At 44.9% G+C, this 21,350-nt stretch overlaps 1 protein-coding gene across 2 annotated transcripts; it reads right to left on the bottom strand.

The window, feature by feature from the left end:
* Window positions 1–3,475: 3,475 nt before the first annotated feature.
* LOC120952560 (uncharacterized) lies at window positions 3,476–12,550 on the bottom strand. 2 transcript variants are annotated; one of them, XM_049606093.1, is made up of 6 exons: window positions 11,839–12,550; window positions 9,397–9,488; window positions 5,804–5,991; window positions 5,123–5,336; window positions 4,639–4,960; window positions 3,476–4,028 (listed from the first exon to the last, which is right to left on the bottom strand). In XM_049606093.1, exons 2-6 carry the CDS (start codon window positions 9,455–9,457, stop codon window positions 3,890–3,892), a joined length of 924 nt encoding a protein of 307 aa, XP_049462050.1. In that variant the 5' UTR covers window positions 9,458–9,488; window positions 11,839–12,550; the 3' UTR covers window positions 3,476–3,889. The 2 variants fall into 2 exon arrangements, with proteins under 2 accessions (XP_049462050.1, XP_049462049.1); XM_049606092.1 differs by having other exon boundaries at window positions 11,843–12,550.
* Between the last annotated feature and the right edge of the window lie 8,800 nt (window positions 12,551–21,350).

The raw sequence follows: 21,350 nt of genomic DNA, 5'->3' as shown, positions 1-21,350 counted from the left end.
CAGGTAGTTAAGCGGTATGCAAATTAAGCACTTAGCAAGTGATTAACGTTCTCGCATAATGCTGCATCTCGTACTCGGTGGAGACGAAGCGGGCCTGCTAACGGGGACGTCGGGGAGCTGCAAGGAATGTAAGCAATTGTTGCGATTAATGTAGCATCACACAGTGAACAGTGAATGGTTTGGCGCAATCGAGTCAAAATGATCGGAAGTGAAAGCTGCAATAACCTGAGCTGCGACAAGTTGTTTAACGATATAATGCTTCAAAGGGAGCATGTTATCGCCCAGAATGACACCATGTTACACTGGGCAATTTTTTCCTCTCCCTCTCGAAAATCGTGAACAATAAGAAGATTGCGCTTGAATGTGTGCGTAATCGTGCAATCGTTAAGGTACCGCTCGACGGTTCGGTTCAATCGGTTGGAAAGCAAAAACGTATGACGCTGGCCCAACACGGACCGATCGCCGACCATAAATCGCGGGGCGAACGCTTCCCTCTGCCTATCTGCAGCACGACGTGTCTGGCTGTATCCGAAGCTTCGGCCCAGGCTGGCCGGCCACGACCATAACTGTCGGAGGCCCGTCGGAGCGGGGTGAATTTAGAGGTGGCTTTCGTTGACCTCGGGTCGCTTTTTCGCGGACAGAATTTTGCTGCAGCGTCAAGTGCAACGGTGCGGTGCACGTACGCTGGATGAATTATGCCTGCGGCCAGGGTGAATTATCCCGGCCTGCACCCGGGAACGGTGCCCTTAATCAAGGCGAATGTCCCGCCCGAAAGCTATCGCGACTGCCGGACATTGGAAAGTTTCGCGGAGCGCAAATTTAACGCTTACGGGCAATTGCTGGCTGCCTCTAATGCTGGAAGTTATCGCTAGACCGCGATTAAATAGTTACGTGTTTAGCGGTTGCTTTGCAGGGAGAGTGGTTGCCTTTTGTGCCGGTCGATGTCGATGAGCATTAATAGGATAATCTTTAAAGTGGGCTTAAAAGCACTGGAGCAAAAGGCGTTTCGAGCATGGTTTTCAATTGGTGAAGTATTTAATATGAATATAGAAACAAAAACTTCGAGCAGAGAATACAATAGTTGTACCATCTCTATTCCGATAGTTGCTGGACAAGAAACGGTTAACACACACATCTATGGCAAGCATTTCAAGTCATGCGCTTGGTAAAACATATTCTCCCTAAAGACCATTAAACGAGCGCGTCTTTCACTCCAACAAAATGTTGTGCAATATTCATCAACCCTTCAATCAATCATACTTACAAGCTGAACGACAAGATTTTATCCACCCCTATCCGCTACGGATAAACACTTTGGATATTTATGTCTACGTCTCAATCATTGTCAGCGCCAGCGCTATGGGAAAGTGGGAAAAACTTTACCTCTGCCAAGGTGGTATTGCAGTGCAGCAAAATAAGAAGAAAAATAACAAAATCGAATAAGAATGAAATAAAATAATCAATACTTTTCTTCTCCCATCTAGCAGAAAACAAAGTTTGCTTGATATAATTTTTCATCCATTCTCTTGCTTTGCACGATTGTTGTGGCTCACCAGTAAAAAGGAAAAACGATCTATCTAGCAACAAAAGGGCTGGCATGAAACTTCGTCACCTCGCCCAGACGCAACCCTCAGCCAGGGCAACAAATAACGGCCAGAAAGCGAGAAGAAAGCAAAGATTCTTTTCTTCACATTTACTGTGACATTCGTCGCTACTGCGCGGCAACGGTACGATTGAGGCGGGCGAACGTGACCACGTGCCAGCCGTTCAAGATTTTTCACTGCCATCAACAACCCTTCGGTGGGTGGGAAGGGCAAAAAAAAACCACCGTGCCACAAAAAGCGCAAACCACCGGCGAGGTAAAATGTCGGGGCACAGTAATCGGACGCTGATGAGCCATGACATCGATGAGAAATTATGTTAAACAAAGTGCGATGGCGATCTGCTGGTAGCAGAGAGAGGAAAAAAAGCTGCACCTTACACTCCTGTTTCTTCGCCAGCACAGAGAAGAAATTGAATTGGAAAGCAGCAATGAGCAAAGTACAACTTTTCCGCCTTATCTCCTTTTCCGCGAGAGCAATGAATCGGTCACACCGCGGGGACTCCATTCACGGAATTGTGCAATATTCATTCGCAAATCCTTTAACGGCACCATCGCTGGTTTGGAGGCGCTTGACGAATCGAGACTTCGGGCGGGGGTACACTCGCTTCGTTGCTATCCGTACCGTTAGCGCTGATTCTGTGCCTTCTCCGTGCGGAGCGAAAGCGAAAGAAAAAGCGACCAATTCATCCGTTTACCTTTCCGGGAAGATGGCGCACGACCTGAATTTAATGATGCAATACCACTCAACCGATTTGCGAAAAATCGATCGCAAATGAAATGTGCAGAACCACTTCCCGTTCCACCTTCAAACCCATTGATAGCGTTTGCCTGATCGCTGACTTCACAAAAGCATCGGTGGGGGTGGGTTTTTGGTGTGCGCCAGTACTCTACCGATGGATGCGCTTCCGTGAAAGCCAAACGAAACCCTCGACCCCGATGGTGGCAACGGTGGTGGGCTGTGTGCAAGCGACGAATTGGGGGTAAATGAAGAAACTTAAGCTATTAAGAAAAGTCGCCGCTAGATTGCATATATCAATTTTGCACGAAAGAAGAGAAAAAAAGGAGCATAAAAAGTTTCAAGAACGCTGGAAAATGTGCAGCAGTAGAAACGGCTGCAATGGCAAATACCGCAAAACCAGCGCGAACAGTTGCATTTAGTTAAGGCATGGGTTTATGGGTGGGAACTTCTTTCGGTGCCGTATGCTCCGTGTGCTTTATTTTCTATTTCAATTATTCCGCAAAAGTAACCGGTGTCGTGCTGGCAAGGCGGTATGGCATCTTAACACAGCCGAAGAAAAGCCATCCATCTGTCGTCGAACGTCGGCACACGCTTTCCCGTGAATCCTTTATTCCACGAATACCCGGCTTTGGTGAAGGATTTATCTGTTCGGATCTGAAATAGATTGAATGTGCAAAATCTGTAGAAAGGTAATTCATTCGCCTTGCACTATCCTCTGGGGAATTGGCAGGAATAGTAACAAGAACCTGGAATGCTGGTTTGAGCGTAGCGTAGGTGATGGTTTATTTTTTTCCTGGAATTGTAAATGTTTTCGATTTCATTGTAATACCTGACAGAATGGAATGGAAGTTTCGAGATGATGAGGATTGTTTTCCCTCCCCATGTATGATGATCTTGTGATGAAAAACATTTTCTGTGTTTGTGATACGCAATAGCCGGTATGTAGAACGATCTCTTACAGGTGGTATTAACAAATATCGAAGTATTGATGAAGAAAACCCTCGACAATATGCCATAAAAAAGCAAAATCTAGCATAACAAGATAGCTTGCGAGCAATATTTTCCAATGAAAATGTGTTTTAAACAGTATTGAATCAAAACGTAGGATATTTAAAGGTTATATTTAGACTATTGATTTATTCAATGAATAACATATATTGTACAATATGTCAGTCTTAAGTTGTGTAAAGTCTTTTAGTAGGTATTAGCTCCAAAAGGCTTTAATCTCTTGCTTCAAATAAATCTGCTCATTACGTTGCTGATCCGATGCACAACACGTTAACAAAGAGTGTGTAGCAAATAATTCCAACCCAACCGACCGCTTCCGAAACTGTAGAGTGTACCACACCAAAATGGGCAGTGAAGACCGACCAGTCCGGACGCCTCTTTGCGATGGCCAAAATTATGCTGCACAGCGGCTGGAGTTCACCTGTGATTGTGCGAGAAAAACGGCCGACCAAACGGAAGCGGCCCAAGATTCGAAGACAATAAAATTTTCATTATCGCACTGCCCTGAGCCCGGAGCGCTCGGAGAGTAGGTAATCCTATTACGCATACGTACCGTTCAGGACCTGAACCTGGGCCGCCTGGCTCTGCTTGCCGGCGACGGTGCAGTTGTAGACGCCATTGTGGACACGATTTGCCTGCAGAATCGATATCCGGCTGATGAGCCACTGCTTGGTGCCACTGTGAATCGGAGGAATGGAACGGAAAGCATATTCGGGTGAGAGTTTGTCGAAAGAACACGTCCACCACGGTCGAATAATAGCGCAGCGAATGCGTGATGGGTACGGGCGCACTGGATCGTACAGGGAGTCCCGCCAACGCTTTGATGGTGACCTCGTCATACTACGCTCGGAACGTGGACGGTGGACAAATTTTCATTTGATGCTGTTATCGACGATAAATTGTACGCATTTGAAAGGAACGGAACTGAGCGTGGCTGTACATTGCTCGCTGGAGTTATTGGAAATGCGGTTGAAATGGTGCATTTTGGAGTTGGAAAAGGGCTACAGATTGGGACATTTATAAATAGTTGCAATTTGTAAGAGTGATCAATGGATGTTGATAATCGTTTGCTTTGAATGGAGCTGATCATTGAACGAAACACAAGAAAGAGGTTCTGATTTAAATACAGCATCAAACAAACCATCGATGGCGCTCATGTATAATATGTACCAGCGGAACATTAGCGGAACATCTATTGACGCTGATTCTAATGACGATCGATAACTTGCGCCAACATGCCAGAAATGTGTCAGCCTATTAACACATTCACACCGTCTCACAAACTCACCTAAAACTCATCTTGACATCCTTCGGCAGCTTGGCGCCATCCTTGGTCCAGCTAATCAACCCTCTTTCCGTCGAGTCGGACAGTTTGTTATCGTCTTTAGTGGCTTTGGAGCCTGTTTTCGCCGTCTCGTCCAACGTGTTTGCCGGTGCACCGACGGGGGAAGTCTTCGAGCGTTGTTGTTGGCCAGCCGACTTGGGGCTGGGTGGAAGGGTAGCCAGATAGGACGTCGACACTTGGCACGATATCTCGATGGTGCTGCCTAGTTTATAGTACCGATCGGAGAACTCGTACCCCATCTCGTCCACTATTCTTACAGCGGGCTCTGTAGCAAGCAACAGAAAACGTAAAATTAAGTAAAGATTCATTGTAGAAACTCTGAAGTGTTGCATATTTGATGTCATTTTATCAGACAACTTATTATCTCCCAAAAGTCATTTGATGAGAAAACAGACCCATGATTGGTGTAATTTACCCTACCACTTACCCAAGACGGTCAGATTCGTTGCGAACACCCGTGGCGGATGCGTCGACACCTGGCACATGTACAGGCCGGCGTCGTCGGATTTGATCGGGTTGATATGTAGCCTCCAATTGTTGGGATATTGAAATTTGACCTTTATCCTCGGGTCCCCGCTGTACGTATTATTGCCAACGGTGAGCAACGATACCTTATCGGTGGTTCGTCGGATCCACATCACCTGCACACCGTCAGAGTCCGACCGATACATGCCGCAAACCGGGGGGGGGGGGGGCGAAAAAGAAACGGACGGGAGATAAAATACACACAAATACACACACCGTCAGCAGCGATCGAGGACGATTGAGAAGGGTAAACGTGCGGATAAGATTAATTTTGGCCAGTGTAGGGGTCGGCTCGAAGGGATTCTTTTCTGGGTGGATGTGATTCATTCACATAAATCCCATCATCGGATCCCAAACGTGTGCCGAGGAGCGCCAGCGTCTTGTGTCAGGTGGTGGGGAATAGAATATTGCCACGATTTCATATGGCGGGCTGTTGGCACGTCTTGTGAGTTATCAGTTGGTTGCCGGTTTTTTGTTTTGCTTTTTTCTTTCACTGTGGTTCCCCGACAACAAACGACAACGGTGGTAAATGAATAATGTGTGGTTGTGGAGGGATTGCACAGGAGCTGACGATGATGCTTACCGTTTTATCTTTAAGCATGCCTACCCTACAGTTGAGGATAGCCTCCGTTGATAAATGATATCGAACCTGCAAGGCCGCCCCGGAAGTCACGTTGACCCGTTCCTCGAGAAAAGGACCCCAGTGACGCTCATGATGATGCTTAAGGCATCGAATCGACAATTTGACATCAGGTAATGTAGGTATTAGTACTGCAAACGTAATGCAAAAAGAGTGACATCTCTGGGAAAGGAAAGGAAATGTTAATGAAAACATACATTACAGTAAGCTTTGTAGATCCTTTTTTGATGCTATCGTACATAATTTATATGATGAGTGTAAACTTTCTTCTATTTCAGTATTGGCTATTATCACTTTCAACAAAAAGTCCTTGTTTTTGTTGTTAGGCTTTTATTCTACCCGTTTTAGATTCTACCCGTTTTAGATTGTAATCTTTGCTAATTGAGTGTCAAACACCCGAATAGTAACGCCTGAAGGTATGCACAGGACTTGTATGGATAACTAGGATAATCTTCTTAATCTTTACTCAATTATGTTCTTGGTGGGGTTTACTTTATATACCTACTTAATGTTTCAAACGTACTGCTACCTAGAAGGTGTGATCGTGTTCGGATGTAGTTGATATTCCTGGAAATGACTTGGCTTTGATTTTGATGTCGTGTTCATGTCACGTTCTGATTCTAACCGCCTACAGAACTTCCGCAAAGGAACTTCCCAGGGAGGTGTGAAAGTATTTAACACAAAGTGACGAAGAGCCTGTGCAGCAGTAGAAGTTTTTTAACAAAAGAAAGCAGACTTACAATTTCGGAAAACAAGTCACATTTATAGACGCTCCTACATTCTTCGTTTATTTTAGGAGTTTGCTTTACAGTATCACCAAGCAAAGCAAAATAAGTGTTTTTCTCCGTCTAATTAATTTTCTATTGACATGTCTCTCCACTCTTTTCTTCAAATCTCTTTTGTGTCAGACTTGAGAGTAAAAGAACAAAAAAAAACCAAACCATACCCTCAAAGTCATGGAACGATTCCTTTCGCTCGTACGCTTTGTGTTGCCGAAAGGGACAAAGAACCCCATTGATGGGGGTTTATTTGCTAAACCAGTACCTTAATGCTCATAAAAATGGTAGTTGACCGTACAAAATGAATTCACGTGCCGCATGCACGATCCCGGAGATTAACTTTTATCACGGGCACCACCAGCCGGGGCTTCAGAGACGCTTTGTATTGATGGCCGGCTTCGTGGAAGGATACATTGTTTGAAGAGCGGCGCATTATTGAAGCTAGCACGGGTTACATTCTCGGCCAGCTATATTTAATCTCGAATGGCCGAAAATAGTAAAAGTGTGTTTTTGAGGCAAACAAAAAAACATGATCCTCGGTAAAGATGAAACGATTGAAGATTGCTTTGAAAAATGTAAACATTTTTGCTACAGACCACGTGTGGGCGTGTTACAATACTAAACCGAACCACACGACATGCTTTATCACACAACACACACACACACACACACACACACACACACACACCTACAGTCATTTACTCTTTACCGTCACGCATTCGGAAGGTTCGCCTAAGCGGGCAAGATAACGATCCTCGCATCGTTCAAAAAACTTTGTAAATGGCTTAGGTGGGATTTGAGGGTACGTTTGGGGACCCCAAAGTTTACCCCACTCGCATCGCCCCCCGGTGGCTTGTAGGCTTCCGAAAAGCAGCTCTCAAGGTACGATGAAAAGCTACGATTAGCTTCCCCTTCCGAGCGCAACACAGCGCCCGGGCCCGGGGTTTATGCATATGCGGGGGAAGGAAGTGTGCGTCAGCTGGAAGGTTGCTGGAGGGCGGTACAAGCTTTTCTAAACTCAACCTACCATTGAAACCCAATTAGTTTACTCGATGAACATGTCAGATAAGCCCGGTTGGTGCGACCTTCCGATGCTTGTTACTCGCACTAAATTGAAACGATGCACAGGCGCCCAGATTTGATCTACCGCATCGTGTACGTTGACATGCCAGGCACGGCTGTTGTTCGGCCCGTGAAGGAGCGAACAGGGTATGGTTTTTGGTTTCACGAAGTGATGCGTGTAGGATGCGTTAGTAGTTAGAGGGTAAAGATGCTACACGCCACGCCAGCACAGGGCGAAGGAAGCAAGCTGAAGGAAACGAACAAATTAAACTTAGTTTTGCTACAACTCGATAACTGGGCTTGAGTTACATCTACACTCGATGAGCGTTTTGTGTTGCGAGCAAAATGGTACTGTCGGAAGTTTTCCACAGCTTAACATGGTGGAGCTTGCGGCAATGTTGGTGAGCCAGTATGCTCTGCTAGTATTATGTCAAAACGGGAATCAGTTTTACATTTAAGTATGCTTAATTAGTACATTTCTCTGGAAAGCCATGGATAACATCGCCTAAATGTTTGCAATGTTACTTATCAATATCGTAAAGTATATAATCTCCATGCTTTATTATATCGATTTCAACGGAACAGTCTATCGTCATACTTAGAACAATGCAAACACAGTGACATGGACAGATCTTTTTACGAGCTTGTTTATAAACCTTTTTCTGTACAGTTCTCGGAATTCTGCCATACAAACCGCACATCATCGGAATGGGTCACATTGCTTCGGTCAAACTTTTCCAATCTATTTTGATGAGAACTACTTCCGACCTAATGGAAGCAAGTCTTGTCAACGTTCTGTCCTCCCAAAGCAAGAAAGCATAATCCATTTCGGTTTGTTGCCTTAACCAATAATACCCAATGATGATCGGGCTTCTTCAGATTCATATTGAATCGATCGACAATAAATACTACGAAAGCGAGACAAAAGGTCAAACTGGACCGGAAATGAGTTCGTTTGTGTGCTTACTCATACATAGTAGTACGCTTCCCTACTCGAGCGGAAATATTTTCTAGAATCTTTCGGGGCAAGTCGTAGATAATACGCAGGAAGCAATTTTAAGCCTTGTTGAAAATTTCTTCATTTCCTGGGTGATCCCCTCGCGCCTCGACTTATTATACTACCGGTTACTACTGTCGGGTAGGCTCGACAGCTGGTTGAAGGTTTTGAAAGTCAGCAAAACTTTGCATGCGAACACTCAACACTGCTGCTGGCCGTTCTGCGTATAGCCCACGTTAACGCGTGGTGAAAGGAAAAACTTTTCTGCCCACTTGAGCCTGCTCGAGCTTACTGCGGTGATACGGTCAATCGAGTCAATGTATTCCACTCGCAATATTCGTTTTATCTGTTACACCTTGTTTTGTGTAGCATACCCCCAATGCCGAAAGAAAATGGGCATCAAGGGACTCTGTCTGGCCATCGTTCGAGCAATTGAACGTTAATTTGGGTGGAAATTTTGTGCAATAAAAGCGACTTTTGTTTTCGACTTTGTTGCGCCGATTGGCTGAGCGAAACTGTACAAACTCATTGACACGACCCTGCGGGTGAGAAAGTTTGCTAATGCCGTTGGGTAAATTTTAATGCAGACAATAGGTATCTGAAGTGATGCCGGCAATGTAATGTCTTGTTCTGTATTGCTTTGTGCCACTATGCAAAGAAATAAAAACATATTATGATACCGTTTGTTGGGTACTTACCTAACCAGCCCTGCCTGACTGCCAGCGATATCAACAGAACGTCCAACTGTCGTTGCCACATGCTGGGTACGTCACCTCAACTTCAGCCTGTGCTGTAAAGGAATAAAAGAACAAACAACTTACTCATATGACTAATGCAGCTGAAATGGGTTTTCCTGTACCGTACTGCACTGGCAAACACCTTTGTTTTGAAAAGGAATAAAAAGTTTTCCGTGAGGTGATTTTTCTCGTAAGTTTTAACCCCCCACCGGGGGATACGTTCGTTCACGTTCGCGCTTAACCGATGAGCTGCTCGCTAACTTTTGCTAACTCACCAGCGGAAAGAAAACATTTCTTTTGGCATCCCTGTTTGCTGCCGCGCTTTTCATTCTGCCGCGACTACATTGTTCAAAAACATTGGCGCTGTAGTTTACAAGTTTTAGCCGCTGGATGGTGTCATTTATTTTAACCGGCGCTTTTTTTTTGTTTTTGGTTTCTCCGTTTTTGTGTTGCTTCACTTCCAAGCTTTGCAAAGTCGATCTTTCGCGCTCAGGTTGGGTGAAGTTTTTTGTTATGCCGGCGGAAGCTGTGGGAGGCTCTAAATTTAGGTCATCTTGTCGTTGTTTTATTGGCGAGCATTAGTGTTACTTATGCCGCAAGAAATGGTACACATTAAAATGATAAAATAGCTACACTCGTCCCGTAACGACAGGAAAAGAGTTCCCGGGACCGGGAAAGAAGTGACGATAGAAAACGGAAAACTTGTAACAGAGTTTCACAACCGACCGTACATTCTTCACAGTATCATACAACAGTGCAAGGTTTGCAAAATGGTATGCAGTGAATGTTTGTAAAACTTAGCAACACCCAAACTACAGCACTTGTTTCCTTCTGTTCGAGCGTCTCTGCATTTTCCTTTCGATACCCCGCTGATTGGCACAAAAGGGCATCCATAAATAAATCGCCACCATAAATTCTCGTTATCCACAATGCCGTGAATTTTTCGTCTACAGTGCGCGCCAGTGGGTCTGTTGTTCCGTTCCGTGGCGCTGGTTCGATTATTCGTCCCGGAGAATTCTGGGGACACGTTATCGAGACACCGCCGTGCGAGTGGAGCGCGAAAGTTGTAGTTGAAGAAAAGCGGCAAGCAAATATAGTGAAATATTTAATGTGCGCAAGCGGCAGGACTGGTAGCAAATACACATCCCGTACAGGAAAGCTTTGGAGCTGTTGGTGGCCGTCAGTGACCGGTATGGGATAAATGCGGGGAAATCACTGCAACCACGCGTCGGATGTTGATAATGATAAATGATCAACACCAGCAGGAGGTACCGAGCCGGTTATGTATGTCCTTGGCTTAGCGGTCGTCTTGTTTACTCGTTCGCAAACGACCGTGTACCGTGTGTTTTGTGGGGGAACATTATTCGAACAACGCATGTGAACGGAGTAACGAGCAATTCTTTCGTGAGGCGTGTAGTGCCTAGCACATTGTAACTTGATAAAAACAATTCAATTTCAGTTAAAAGACTGTTAAAACCGCTGTAAAGATCATATCGAACTACCGAACGCCTGAAGTTATGCAAATCGCATTACAATAGCTCATTATTTAAACGCTTTGATTCGGTGTAATGGTACGGTACTGTCTTCAGGATGATTGAAAGGAATAACCAATTGTACGATACCGCTATAACTGCTTGTTACGTTGCATAACGCGCTCAAAGCGCAACGATCCACCTAAACTCGGTGTGTATAAATGGGCGCGTGTGTGTGTGTCTATGTGTTACCAACACCTGGCAAAGAAAACATCCCTTAAACCGGGCAGTGAAGCAAAGTTTACCCCATTGCGGGAAGCAAACAGTTTATGTTTCGGTAAAGCAAACATTCATCCGGTCAAACACCATGCGCAACGTGTTCGTTATGCTCTGGTTAAGGTGGATGAAATTTCCCGGAAACCTACCCGGGGAAAGAATCTGGCACACGCGGGCAATCAGGTTTATAGATTTACGGTGTGCTTAAAGGTGTGTAAATAACAAATATGAAGTGAAGTGTTGAAACCAAGCTCAATCGTTTGAGGATGGAAAGAAAGAAATGGAGCGGGAGCAAGAGAGAGCATGAGAATAAGTGAGACACTGAAAGAATAGAGTGAGTGAAACAGAGATAGAGAGAGAGAGAGAGAGAGAAAGAGAGAGAGAGAGCGAGAGACATAAAACGAACGAGAAGAACAAGATAGTAAATCGAATTTGATGTGGATTACATGCTATTTGTCGAGCAAAATCGAATTTTACAGAAATGCTAGGACGAAAATTGAATTCCTACCAGCAGTTTGTTGTGTTGGCTTTGTGGTAGATGGTTTAGGTGCAGCAGTAAACTGAGTTTAAGCATAGTTCAATAAAAACATAAAAATAAAAGAGTTTAATGTATTGAATGAAGTATGATTAAATTCTAAAATTTTACACAACATACCTACCATACCATGTATAAGGATGATCCGTTATGGTGTTGAGTGAAACCCACAACAACACCTGGCGACGTTCCGCAAGCTTATCCATGCTGTTCCGCTCCTTTGCAACATGCTCACAAAGGGCTGATAGGGTCGCTGAAGTACAAGGCATCCCTGCCATACAGCGGCCACAAAATTTTTTAATGGTTCCCTGTGGAGCGTCGGGCACGGGCTCCCTGTCTGTTCATTTGCATGAGGTGTGAAAGTTCTATTCCACACGACTACCAAGCGACTGAGGCTACGATTTGATGACGCCGTTTCAGGTGTATGTGTAGTGGGGCCTAAATCATGCTCTCCCAAAAGGTCAAGAGGGCTTTTACACGTCGCCTTCTACACGTACTGCACGATGGGTTCACGCACGAAGAACCACAACTGAATGTTCGGAGGAGAATCCCATGGCACAGAGGAGTCTCTATCATTGTAATGATAAGCGTACAGAATCCATAGCATGAGCTGTTTCACTAAACACAAACACCAATTCATCCTCAAGTGTACCGATCCTATTCGAACGCTCACTGGTCACGGAAGTGCCAAATAAAAACACCACCGTAACGACTCACATCATACACTGCCCCGTGTCGCGAACGTTGACCCACTGTACAGACGTAACGCAGGAACGGCCACTCTCCGTAACGTTTCAATCGGAACTGACCTTCCAGCCTCACGGTGTACTGTGGCCATGCCGTTCCAAACTCCAAACAATCGTACTCACGCAGATGACTTCTCCAGCATCCGGAGGAGCTCCCGAGCCAAACAGTCACTCACAGGGAGTGTGTCCTCGTGGAGTCTGCGCGTCTCTTAGTGCATGTGCTCCGGAGTCTAGAAAGCATCCGATGAATGTCTGATGCTTCTCCTGCATGAACCATCCAACCCATCCCAAGGGCGAGCGTCATCGCTTTCTTCAGACGCATTTTTGTGGGAAGCGGAGTAACTGAGGACATCGTTGGGTGGTGGTCTTCCTTTGGTCGTTACCTCATCTCTATCCCTTCGTCATTACAGCCACTGTCATTTATGCACTGGTTGTCTTCGCAATGGTGGACCTTCCCATGGGTAGGTCTTAGTTGCGAGCGGTAAGTCTTGCTGATTCCTTTTCTGTTGTCCTTGAATTGCATTTGTGATTGAAGGATTGTTTGGAGTGACTTGAGTGTTGAGGAATTGCGTGAGACTTTTCAGCGACGTTTGAATGGATGGCCGCTTTACAGGTTGTTTTCGTAGATCTTGAAGAGCATCCGTTGAACAAAACGGCACATTCAATATGTCATTCAATGGGAGCGTCAAAAATGCCACGAATGACTAGGTCGAGGAAGAAGATGTTGGTGAGGTCGTCTTGCGGTAAAAGGTCAAAGGAATCGAGATGGAATGTGTTCTTCCTTCCATCCTCGTGAATCATCGTTAGACAAACGCTAGTAGAGAGATATTTTTTTGCTGATATCATCATGTGAAGGCACTGCTTGTTTTAAGGAATGCGGGGAATATCTTAACGCTAGAGAACTTGAGACAGCTCGCAGCAGTCGTACACATACAATCAAGTTCTTCCCGTTTAATGTAGTGGATAGACATTGAATGAAGCAATGCGTTGTTCCAATTATATATCTACCGTCGACTGTTTATTTTACATCTTCCTGGAACATCTCTAATACCTCCCAGAACGCACCACGTGCTACAATGTTTACCTCAGCAAACACCCATGTAGCCTTCGAATTCAACATCGAATTGGCGTTAGTGTCCGTGAAAGGCATCTTGATCGTCTCGTGCGTGTGTGTGGTAGAATTGAATTAAAGGTATGATACATTCCCCGCAGTAAGTTTGAATATTTATGTCACTCACTCCGTCATCTTCATGTTTCTGGGGGGTCGATCGTCAGTCGAGCAGTGGGAGGCCATGGTGAAAGTGTGCAAGAATCGCCCTCTGGCAACGTGTGGTAAATTGTTATTACATATGTAACGTGACACTCTCTGTTAGCACAGTTGTCGAGTGCTGCGAAAACGCCCGTTCAGCTTTAAGGCAGTGAGCATTTTCCAATCGAAGATGTGCAAGAAGACACATTCCGCACACAGTCGCACCGATACCGACACGGCGCGCGAGGGATCAGGTTACATCGACGCTGTCGATATGTGTGTGGCCCAATGTTCCAATTCGTTTGTTCGCCCGTGAACCAAAGCCCAACGTTGCAAAGGGAGTTGAGAGCCAAAAAATGGGAAGGCAAAGGATGAACAACGAACCAAGAAGTACCTTTTTCTTCATCACTGGCAACAGCGGCTATGATTCGGCAAGATGTTTCCGCTGTGAACCGCTCGACCTTTTGCGGGAGCTTTTTGTCGATTCTGTCAGCTAGACACGAAAGTCTGTTTGAAATTCATTCCCTGTTCTAGGAGGAGTAAGGTAGACATTGAGTGTAGTTTTTTCCCTTTTTGCAGGTATTATATTGCAACAACCGAAAGCTTTTAGCACAGAACAGCTTCACAGCCGCTCGTGTACCCTTACAGTGCACTAAGAATCAAAAATGGACATATTGTAAGGTATTTTTTGAATCACCGATTCGCAAAGCATTCGTAACGTTTTGCTCCTCGCTTTGCAACATTGTGATTGGCGTTTGAAACACAGCTGGGAGAGTTGAAAAATCAACTTATACCCGCACACGGATCACTGTGCTGTGCTCAACGCTGAGCCAAAGTTGCGCCGCACCGGCATCGAGACATTGAGATGTTTCCCTTTTCGCAATCGTGTTTCACGGTCCGATGACAATTGGCTACAATTTCTTCCCCAGTGACTGCAATGAAATTAAATTGGCAAAGTCCTGCTGAGAGCGAAAGGATCGCCGCCAAACGGAGCGCTGCACACCGTGCCGTTTGAGCGGCTAGTTAACGGAAAAACAAAACTGTCATCCGAGAAGATGTATGGCCCGTGGGGAGCGGAACAAAAAGCGGCTACCAAGCTTGCTCATGCACTTCAGAGCTGTGGAGTGTATCGAAGTTTGTGATGAAGGTATAACACACACACACATACACACTCATACTACGCTCCGTCTGTGTGTTTCATCCATTTTAAGCTTTTATTGCAGTTCCTATGGGTTGCTGGTAACGCTCAGGCGAGCAGCATTAAACTTTACGCCGGAGTCGTTTTTGATATCATTTGCAAAAACAAAACAAAACAAGACAAAACAAAAAATACATGTGCAAACGTTTCCCTTTTATCGAGGTGCAGCGTGGCTACGTAATGCAGCTTGCTTATCAACCGACCCTAAATGATCGCTGCGATGGTAAAATTGCAACTGACGGCAGGTGATGGTGGGTGGGTAGCTTCCGGCTACTGGCTAGATACTTTGCACCGGCAGCACAATGAGATGCAGTAAACGATGATTGCCAAGGCCATTCGTGAGAAATACAACAAAGCTTATCTGCTGCGTCCATGCAGTAGACTGTTGCAGGGGTGCCAGCGCACGTTAGTTTCCGGTTTGTTGCAGTGTGGATTAGCTGTTTCTGATTTACAAAATGCAAGAAACGTGTCACCAGTAACGCGTGTAGCATTTTAAGCCGCATTTCCCATTTTTTGGGGGAAAAATACTATATCCCCAACAAATAGCTTAAACGGTTGCAAAAAGCCCTGCTTTACACCTGCCTTATTCTTTAGCCATGGTGCAGAAACCTACAGCAACCGTTTTCGGTGGTACAGCTGGTAAACATCTCAAACAAAATCACTGCACTTCACTGCAAAACCATCCGGTGCAAATTCTGCGGTGCACAAAATGCACGCCTCAGGCGTCAGGTGAAATTCCGACGGTTGCGTTTCGAGGACAGCCGCGAACCGTCCCGCCCCAGCCGCTCCGTGCCCCGCAAGGACATAAGCAGCACATTTTTATCGCATTTCCTTCCCGAGAGCGGTTCTTCCGGTATGCAGCAGCTACTGTGCTGTGGCGCCAGCGCGATCCGGTTCTGGTGCATGTTTTGGAAAGTTTAAACTTGCGCCTGGTTATAAAACTATCTAATTGGAAAACGAATGCAACGCTTCTGGTATGGCAGGAGGCCTGTGGGGGGGGGGGGGAACAGGAGAGGAAGCTCGGGCATCGGGCTGTAAAAGCATTTGTCGTTGCGTTTGCTCGAAATATTTGTATTTAGTGCAATTCGTGTTAAGGATTTCGGTGCCCCTGGTGATGTGTATTGTTCGGGGAAACTTGCATCGTCAATGTGAGTTAGTTTCGATGCAGGAGATGTGGAAGATTGTTCGGCAACAAGGACGGTCCGGGATGGTATCGTTTGTGGGCAATAATCGAGAGCAACGAGAGCAATTACACGATTCTAGCGATCTAACCCGAAAGCAAACACTCAACCGGGAAGGGTAAAGAGCAAGTTTTACCGAGCAGATCATTTATTACCGCACAAATGTTTCTTTATCATGTTCCATTGGTAGCCGAAAATATGTCGAAACGAGGAAGAAGCTGAAGCATAAATATTTATGATACTGGACGATACCACCATCGTCGCTCTCTACTCCCTTTAGTTTCGTGTAAAACTTTGTGCCAGGAAATCCACATTGCCCGGCAAAGCGAAAAGAATTGTTGCTATGGGTTTTGCACTGGAAGGCTCACACGAAAAGCCACCGTCGCTCAATTGGACGAGGAAGAATGTGATTTTTAAATGGTGCTGCTGTTGTTTTCATTTGAAATTCGGATTTCCCTCCCGCTTCACGTTGGATTTGGATTCGCTTGACAAAACAAAATTTTCGTACCACAACTTGACCGGACTACTGTCTGCTACTGACCACGCCGTCCAAGTCACCATTCAGCAACGGTATGAATTATGTACACAAAACTTCCGAAAAACTACTCGCACAACCACCCACACGCCTAATCCTTCAAAACAATCAAAGCCATATTTCTGACCCACACCCGCGCCCCATGTCGGCCAGGATGGTCAACCGCAACTGCACCTTCCTCTATGGGCGTGTGTGTGTGTGCATGTCTATGGCCGTACATGGCACGCTTTGGTACACTTTTCCATTGTGGAGCAATTGTTGTGGCGTCGTTGGGGCTCGGAGAAGCTGGTTTGTGGCGTTATTCATATATTTTATTCCCCGTTTCCTCGGGAAGGTGTTTCCATTCCAACGGATAGCCGAGCCGGGCAGCCAAACCCATGGTCCAAGTTTTCCAAACGCCTAATCCGTTTCGTGCTTGCATTCGTTCCCGTTCGGCAAGGAGCAAGTTTTTCCGGGAGCACCGGTGGACCAAATGTGGACGAATGATAAGCGAAAAACGTGAGAATAGTTTCAACGCCCCTTTGGCTCTGTGGATGTATGTGTGCGACAGTGATCTCACATTTGGGTTCGGTTTCGCTGCTAATCGTTTTATGCTGAAAGGATCCGCCACGCTGGCTGGTCAACGTTTTTCCAGCCAGAGAAGCGCGACATTTCCACAGTCTCATCGTTGGTGACCGGTATGAGGGAATTGGAGAGAACTTTGGGGGTAAAAAGCGGCCTCTCTCACACACACCCAAAAACACATATTTTGGGAAGAGTTATCGGATATAATTGTGATTTATAGACAAACATCGGAGGCTCATAGAGCATACCACAGCCACGAGCATGAGCCGGACGGGACGGAATTTATTCAGTCGCCATTGTTCTTGTTCCATTTGCTGGAAATGTACTGCCCGACCGGACGAAGAATGAGAAGAATGTCCATTTTATTATGAACCGATGGCTTTATTTTGTGCTGTTTCCGGTGACAATACGCGTGGTTTATCAAGCCAAATGATGGATGTCGTGATAGACAAAACGGAGACAAATCCTATACGTGGCATAAGCTGAAGTTTTTTTAGATTGATGGATTTAGTGTTATTTTTTACAGATACGTTTGTTTCTATTTGAGGTTTAGCGTATGTTTCATCACACATTTATGTATATTTGCTAGGTTAACGAAGCGATATTGTTGAAACGATATAGTGTTAATAAAAATCTGGTACAGTTGTGCACAAAATATGTAATTAAAATTCAGCATTTAGCTAGGAAGGTTGTTTCAAGTAATTGAAGTGAATTGTTTCACGAGTTGTATTTCAATTTTATTTGAAATTACCATAATAGTCACCTTTTTCTAAAAAAAAATACTTCTTTTGATAGCTCTGCATTTAATCATTTACCATAAACGTACAGCTAAACATACCCGCTCACACTCTTACCGTAATATTACAAAATGAAACCATGTCACATCACAACGAACACCATAAACCAACAGGTAATTCCGAAGCTTCTTTCATTGCCCGCGCACTTCACATATCATCAACACCCGATAACTTTGCCGTCAGCATTGCCGCTGCCTTGCGCTGGAACGCTCATCACGAACGATGAAGGACGTTTTCTTAACGACTGTCTTAATGATGACGCCATTGCCTGCCATCATCGTGTTTCTCGACCTCAGGTCCCCATTCCTTACGCTTCTCCCCGTGCACAGCAGAAACGCTTCACCGAGGGGTGTGTGGCAGGGGCCTGTGTCCTCGTTTCAATAATGATGCTATTTAAAGCGTTTAACCCATCAACATTATCAAGCTACTAGGGGTGTTCGTGGAGGCGCCGTGCTCGTACTCAGCAGAATTGAAGCTTCGAGTGTAGCCGCGTCTTGTTCGATCAATAACGCAAAGTTATCTTCATGTGCCGGGGATGTACGCCTGTACGGCGCGGCATGTTCGTGGTGTGTGCGTTACATAAAGGTACGGCGCACCCGGAACAGTGAAGGGGAGCTTCACCGCTACATACGCAATCTCATGTAGCGGGTGGTTTAAACATTTTGCGCTCGCTGGAGGAAGCCCAGCTAGTGGTAGGGGCGTCATGGTGATATGGTCGCGTTTTTACGCACTGAAACCAGTAGGTGGTGTACCGGCGGGTGCTTTGGTGTGTGAGCAGACGTCCGTGCCGATTTTTCCCAGAAGTGTTTATGATAATGGTGCATTGTCAGCCAATTTCGCGTAGATGGTTCCACGTTTTGATGAGCATTGTCTGAGCATGAAATGTGTTTTTGTTCTTTAACATTAATTAAAACTGCGAGCGTCTGATGAAATGTTAGAAAAATTGCATACATTTAGGCGGATTGAAAAACAAGCATTCTCGCTACATTGCCAGTTGTTCGCTTTGTTACAACCGGTTCGGCTTCAGCTCAACATAAACGGACATCGAACATAATGAAGTGAAACGTCAATGTTTAATGAATTTCAAGCAAACACAACTCTTCAAGCGTATGAGCATAAAGCATTCACCAACGGATATTTAACAGATGAGATGTAGCCTCAAGCAAACGCCATCAAACATGCAAGCGCCACGGCTAATGGTTGTCCCAAGCATGCTGTTCATTTATCTTTCCCATTTGCTGATGGTGCATTAACAAAGATTCTCAGCAGGAAATGATAGTTCATAGCTGCTGGGTTACATTAGCTCGCGTTAGTGGTGTGTTTACACCGGTAACGCCTCAATCAACAGCATTGTTTCATGTGTACAAGGTGTTCCTCTTTGATGAATATTTGATAGAGCTAGTAATGTACGCAATGTTTGCAATGATGGCACTTCATTAGCATTCATGATAGTGTTGAAATCGGCTTTCGGTGGTGGGAAACCGAAACCGTTCAGGCGCAAATAAGTATCACGCCAAACAGCTTGCTCTGACTGTCACCGATTGTCGAGAATGGGAATGATGTTAAAGTAAATGCTTGTAGTTCCACCTCGTATAAAACATCAAGCACTTAGTTTGCCTACCATCGGTTTTGTCTGTCTTAAGAACTTTCTGACTCGCTCCAAGAATGTACAAGTTCCTTCAGATAAGAACAAAACTACAATACATCACGCTTCTAACATTGATGTGACCATATATTTTGCATATTGGCATATTTAACGAAGCTAGCGAAAAACTTTGATACAGCAACTTAAATTGGTTTCATGAAATGAAAAAACTGAAAGAGAAATAAATTGTGCACTATCGAATCGGCACAGATAACGCTACTATTCCTTTCCCTTGCACAACGCTGCCCAACGCTTGTGTGTGTGTGTAGACATGGAATGAGTGCATTGGACATCAATTGCACGGTGCAAAGAAATATGTCTTTACCACACTTCGGATGCGCGAGGAGCCTCCTTAACAACCAAACAAAACCACTCGAAATAACAATATTCTGGATCTAGTTAGGGTACGAGACGTGACTTTGCTTTGCTGCCAAAAGTATGACATTTCTTTGCATACAGAAAGGTAAGGCGAGATAAGAGAAAGAGAGAGTGAGCGAGAGAGAGAGAGAGAGAGAGAGCGAGAGAGAGTGAGTGAGTGAGAGAGAGAGAGAGAGAGAGAGAGTAAAAACTTCTGAACGCGAAAATTCTGGCTGCAGGCCGTGCTACTGTTAGCGATTTTGAAGAAGATGCACCGCAGTTTTGCGAGGGTTTGAATTATAAAACATAGCTCCTGCTTGGCAGTTTCGACATATGCTGGAAGAATGTTTGAAATTTGACATGGCTTATGAATTACTTTTTCGGATAAATATTTTATAGAGAACACGACCATGAATATAAAGGCATTGTAACATGCAGTGGTGTGAATGTTCGGGATCCATTTAAATATTAGTCAACCAGCATATAACAACCAAACCACAAATTCTCTGACTGTGTGAACTTAAGAACTGTTCATTCCATGCAGCTTTAAACAAATTTGACATTCTGTCTTTTTTGTTTTGTTCACCTTATTTACTTGCACTAATACGATTCGCTCGTGCCCGTGACCAAAGTCCACGAAAGTCAGTCTTCCCAAAAAAATACGCACACAATGTTTTCGTCATTGGTCAATATTGTCATTTGCTGATGAATATTTATCAGTCAACCAGCGAATGTCCGACCCTAACGAAATGATAAACGAAACGATAGCGATCCTCTCTCCTATGACCAAGGCCTCCAAAAATAGCTATCTTTTGACAATCACGTACCGGAAGGAATGGAAATCACAAAAAAAAACCTACAGACCTACATAGAAATCGAAACACCAAATTGTTATGCTCAATACCAATAGCCAGCAAATATTTGTGTACCGGAACGAGGCAACATTGGACACTTCACATGCGCGAGCAAACAGGCGCACTGTTTCGTGGTCACGGTTGGGTGGTGAATAAACAGAGAAAATAATTAAAAAGTAATCGCTTGTAAATTACACCCACCGAAAGCGCAAAAAGGGTGCTTGTCTTGTCTGCCTTGGGTGCGGAAGTGGGGGCGAGCCAAATGCAAGAAAATGTGAAATGTGGTTTGCACGTTTTACACTTGATCTACGATATTAATGATATTGATGGGCGTTTCCTTTAGCAAAGCGAGTGTAACTCTCACACAAGTATTGCAAATCATTCGAAACAGTGGATTCGGTTTCGGCGCTTAATTGCTTCGAGTGGGAAGCTATACTTTAAGGCGCATTTTGATACATCACTGAACAAATGGTACAGATATGTATACGGACGGCATGATAACGGCG

Source organism: Anopheles coluzzii, chromosome 2, assembly GCF_943734685.1.
Source record: "Anopheles coluzzii chromosome 2, AcolN3, whole genome shotgun sequence".
Classification (NCBI taxonomy): Eukaryota; Metazoa; Arthropoda; class Insecta; order Diptera; family Culicidae; genus Anopheles; species Anopheles coluzzii.
The sequence above is the reverse complement of the archived record's forward strand: the minus strand, read 5'-3'. Positions and strand labels throughout refer to the sequence as shown.

Excerpts from the sequence above, each read along its gene's own strand:
- LOC120952560 (XM_049606093.1), bottom strand. The coding sequence starts at position 9,457 with ATGTGGCAACGACAGTTGGACGTTCTGTTGATATCGCTGGCAGTCAGG. Across the intron at positions 5,992-9,396 it reads AGTCAGGCAGGGCTGGTTAG|TACTAATACCTACATTACCT; the intron begins GTAAGTACCCAA and ends TTACGTTTGCAG. Across the intron at positions 4,029-4,638 it reads GATGTCAAGATGAGTTTTAG|TGGCACCAAGCAGTGGCTCA; the intron begins GTGAGTTTGTGA and ends TCCGATTCACAG.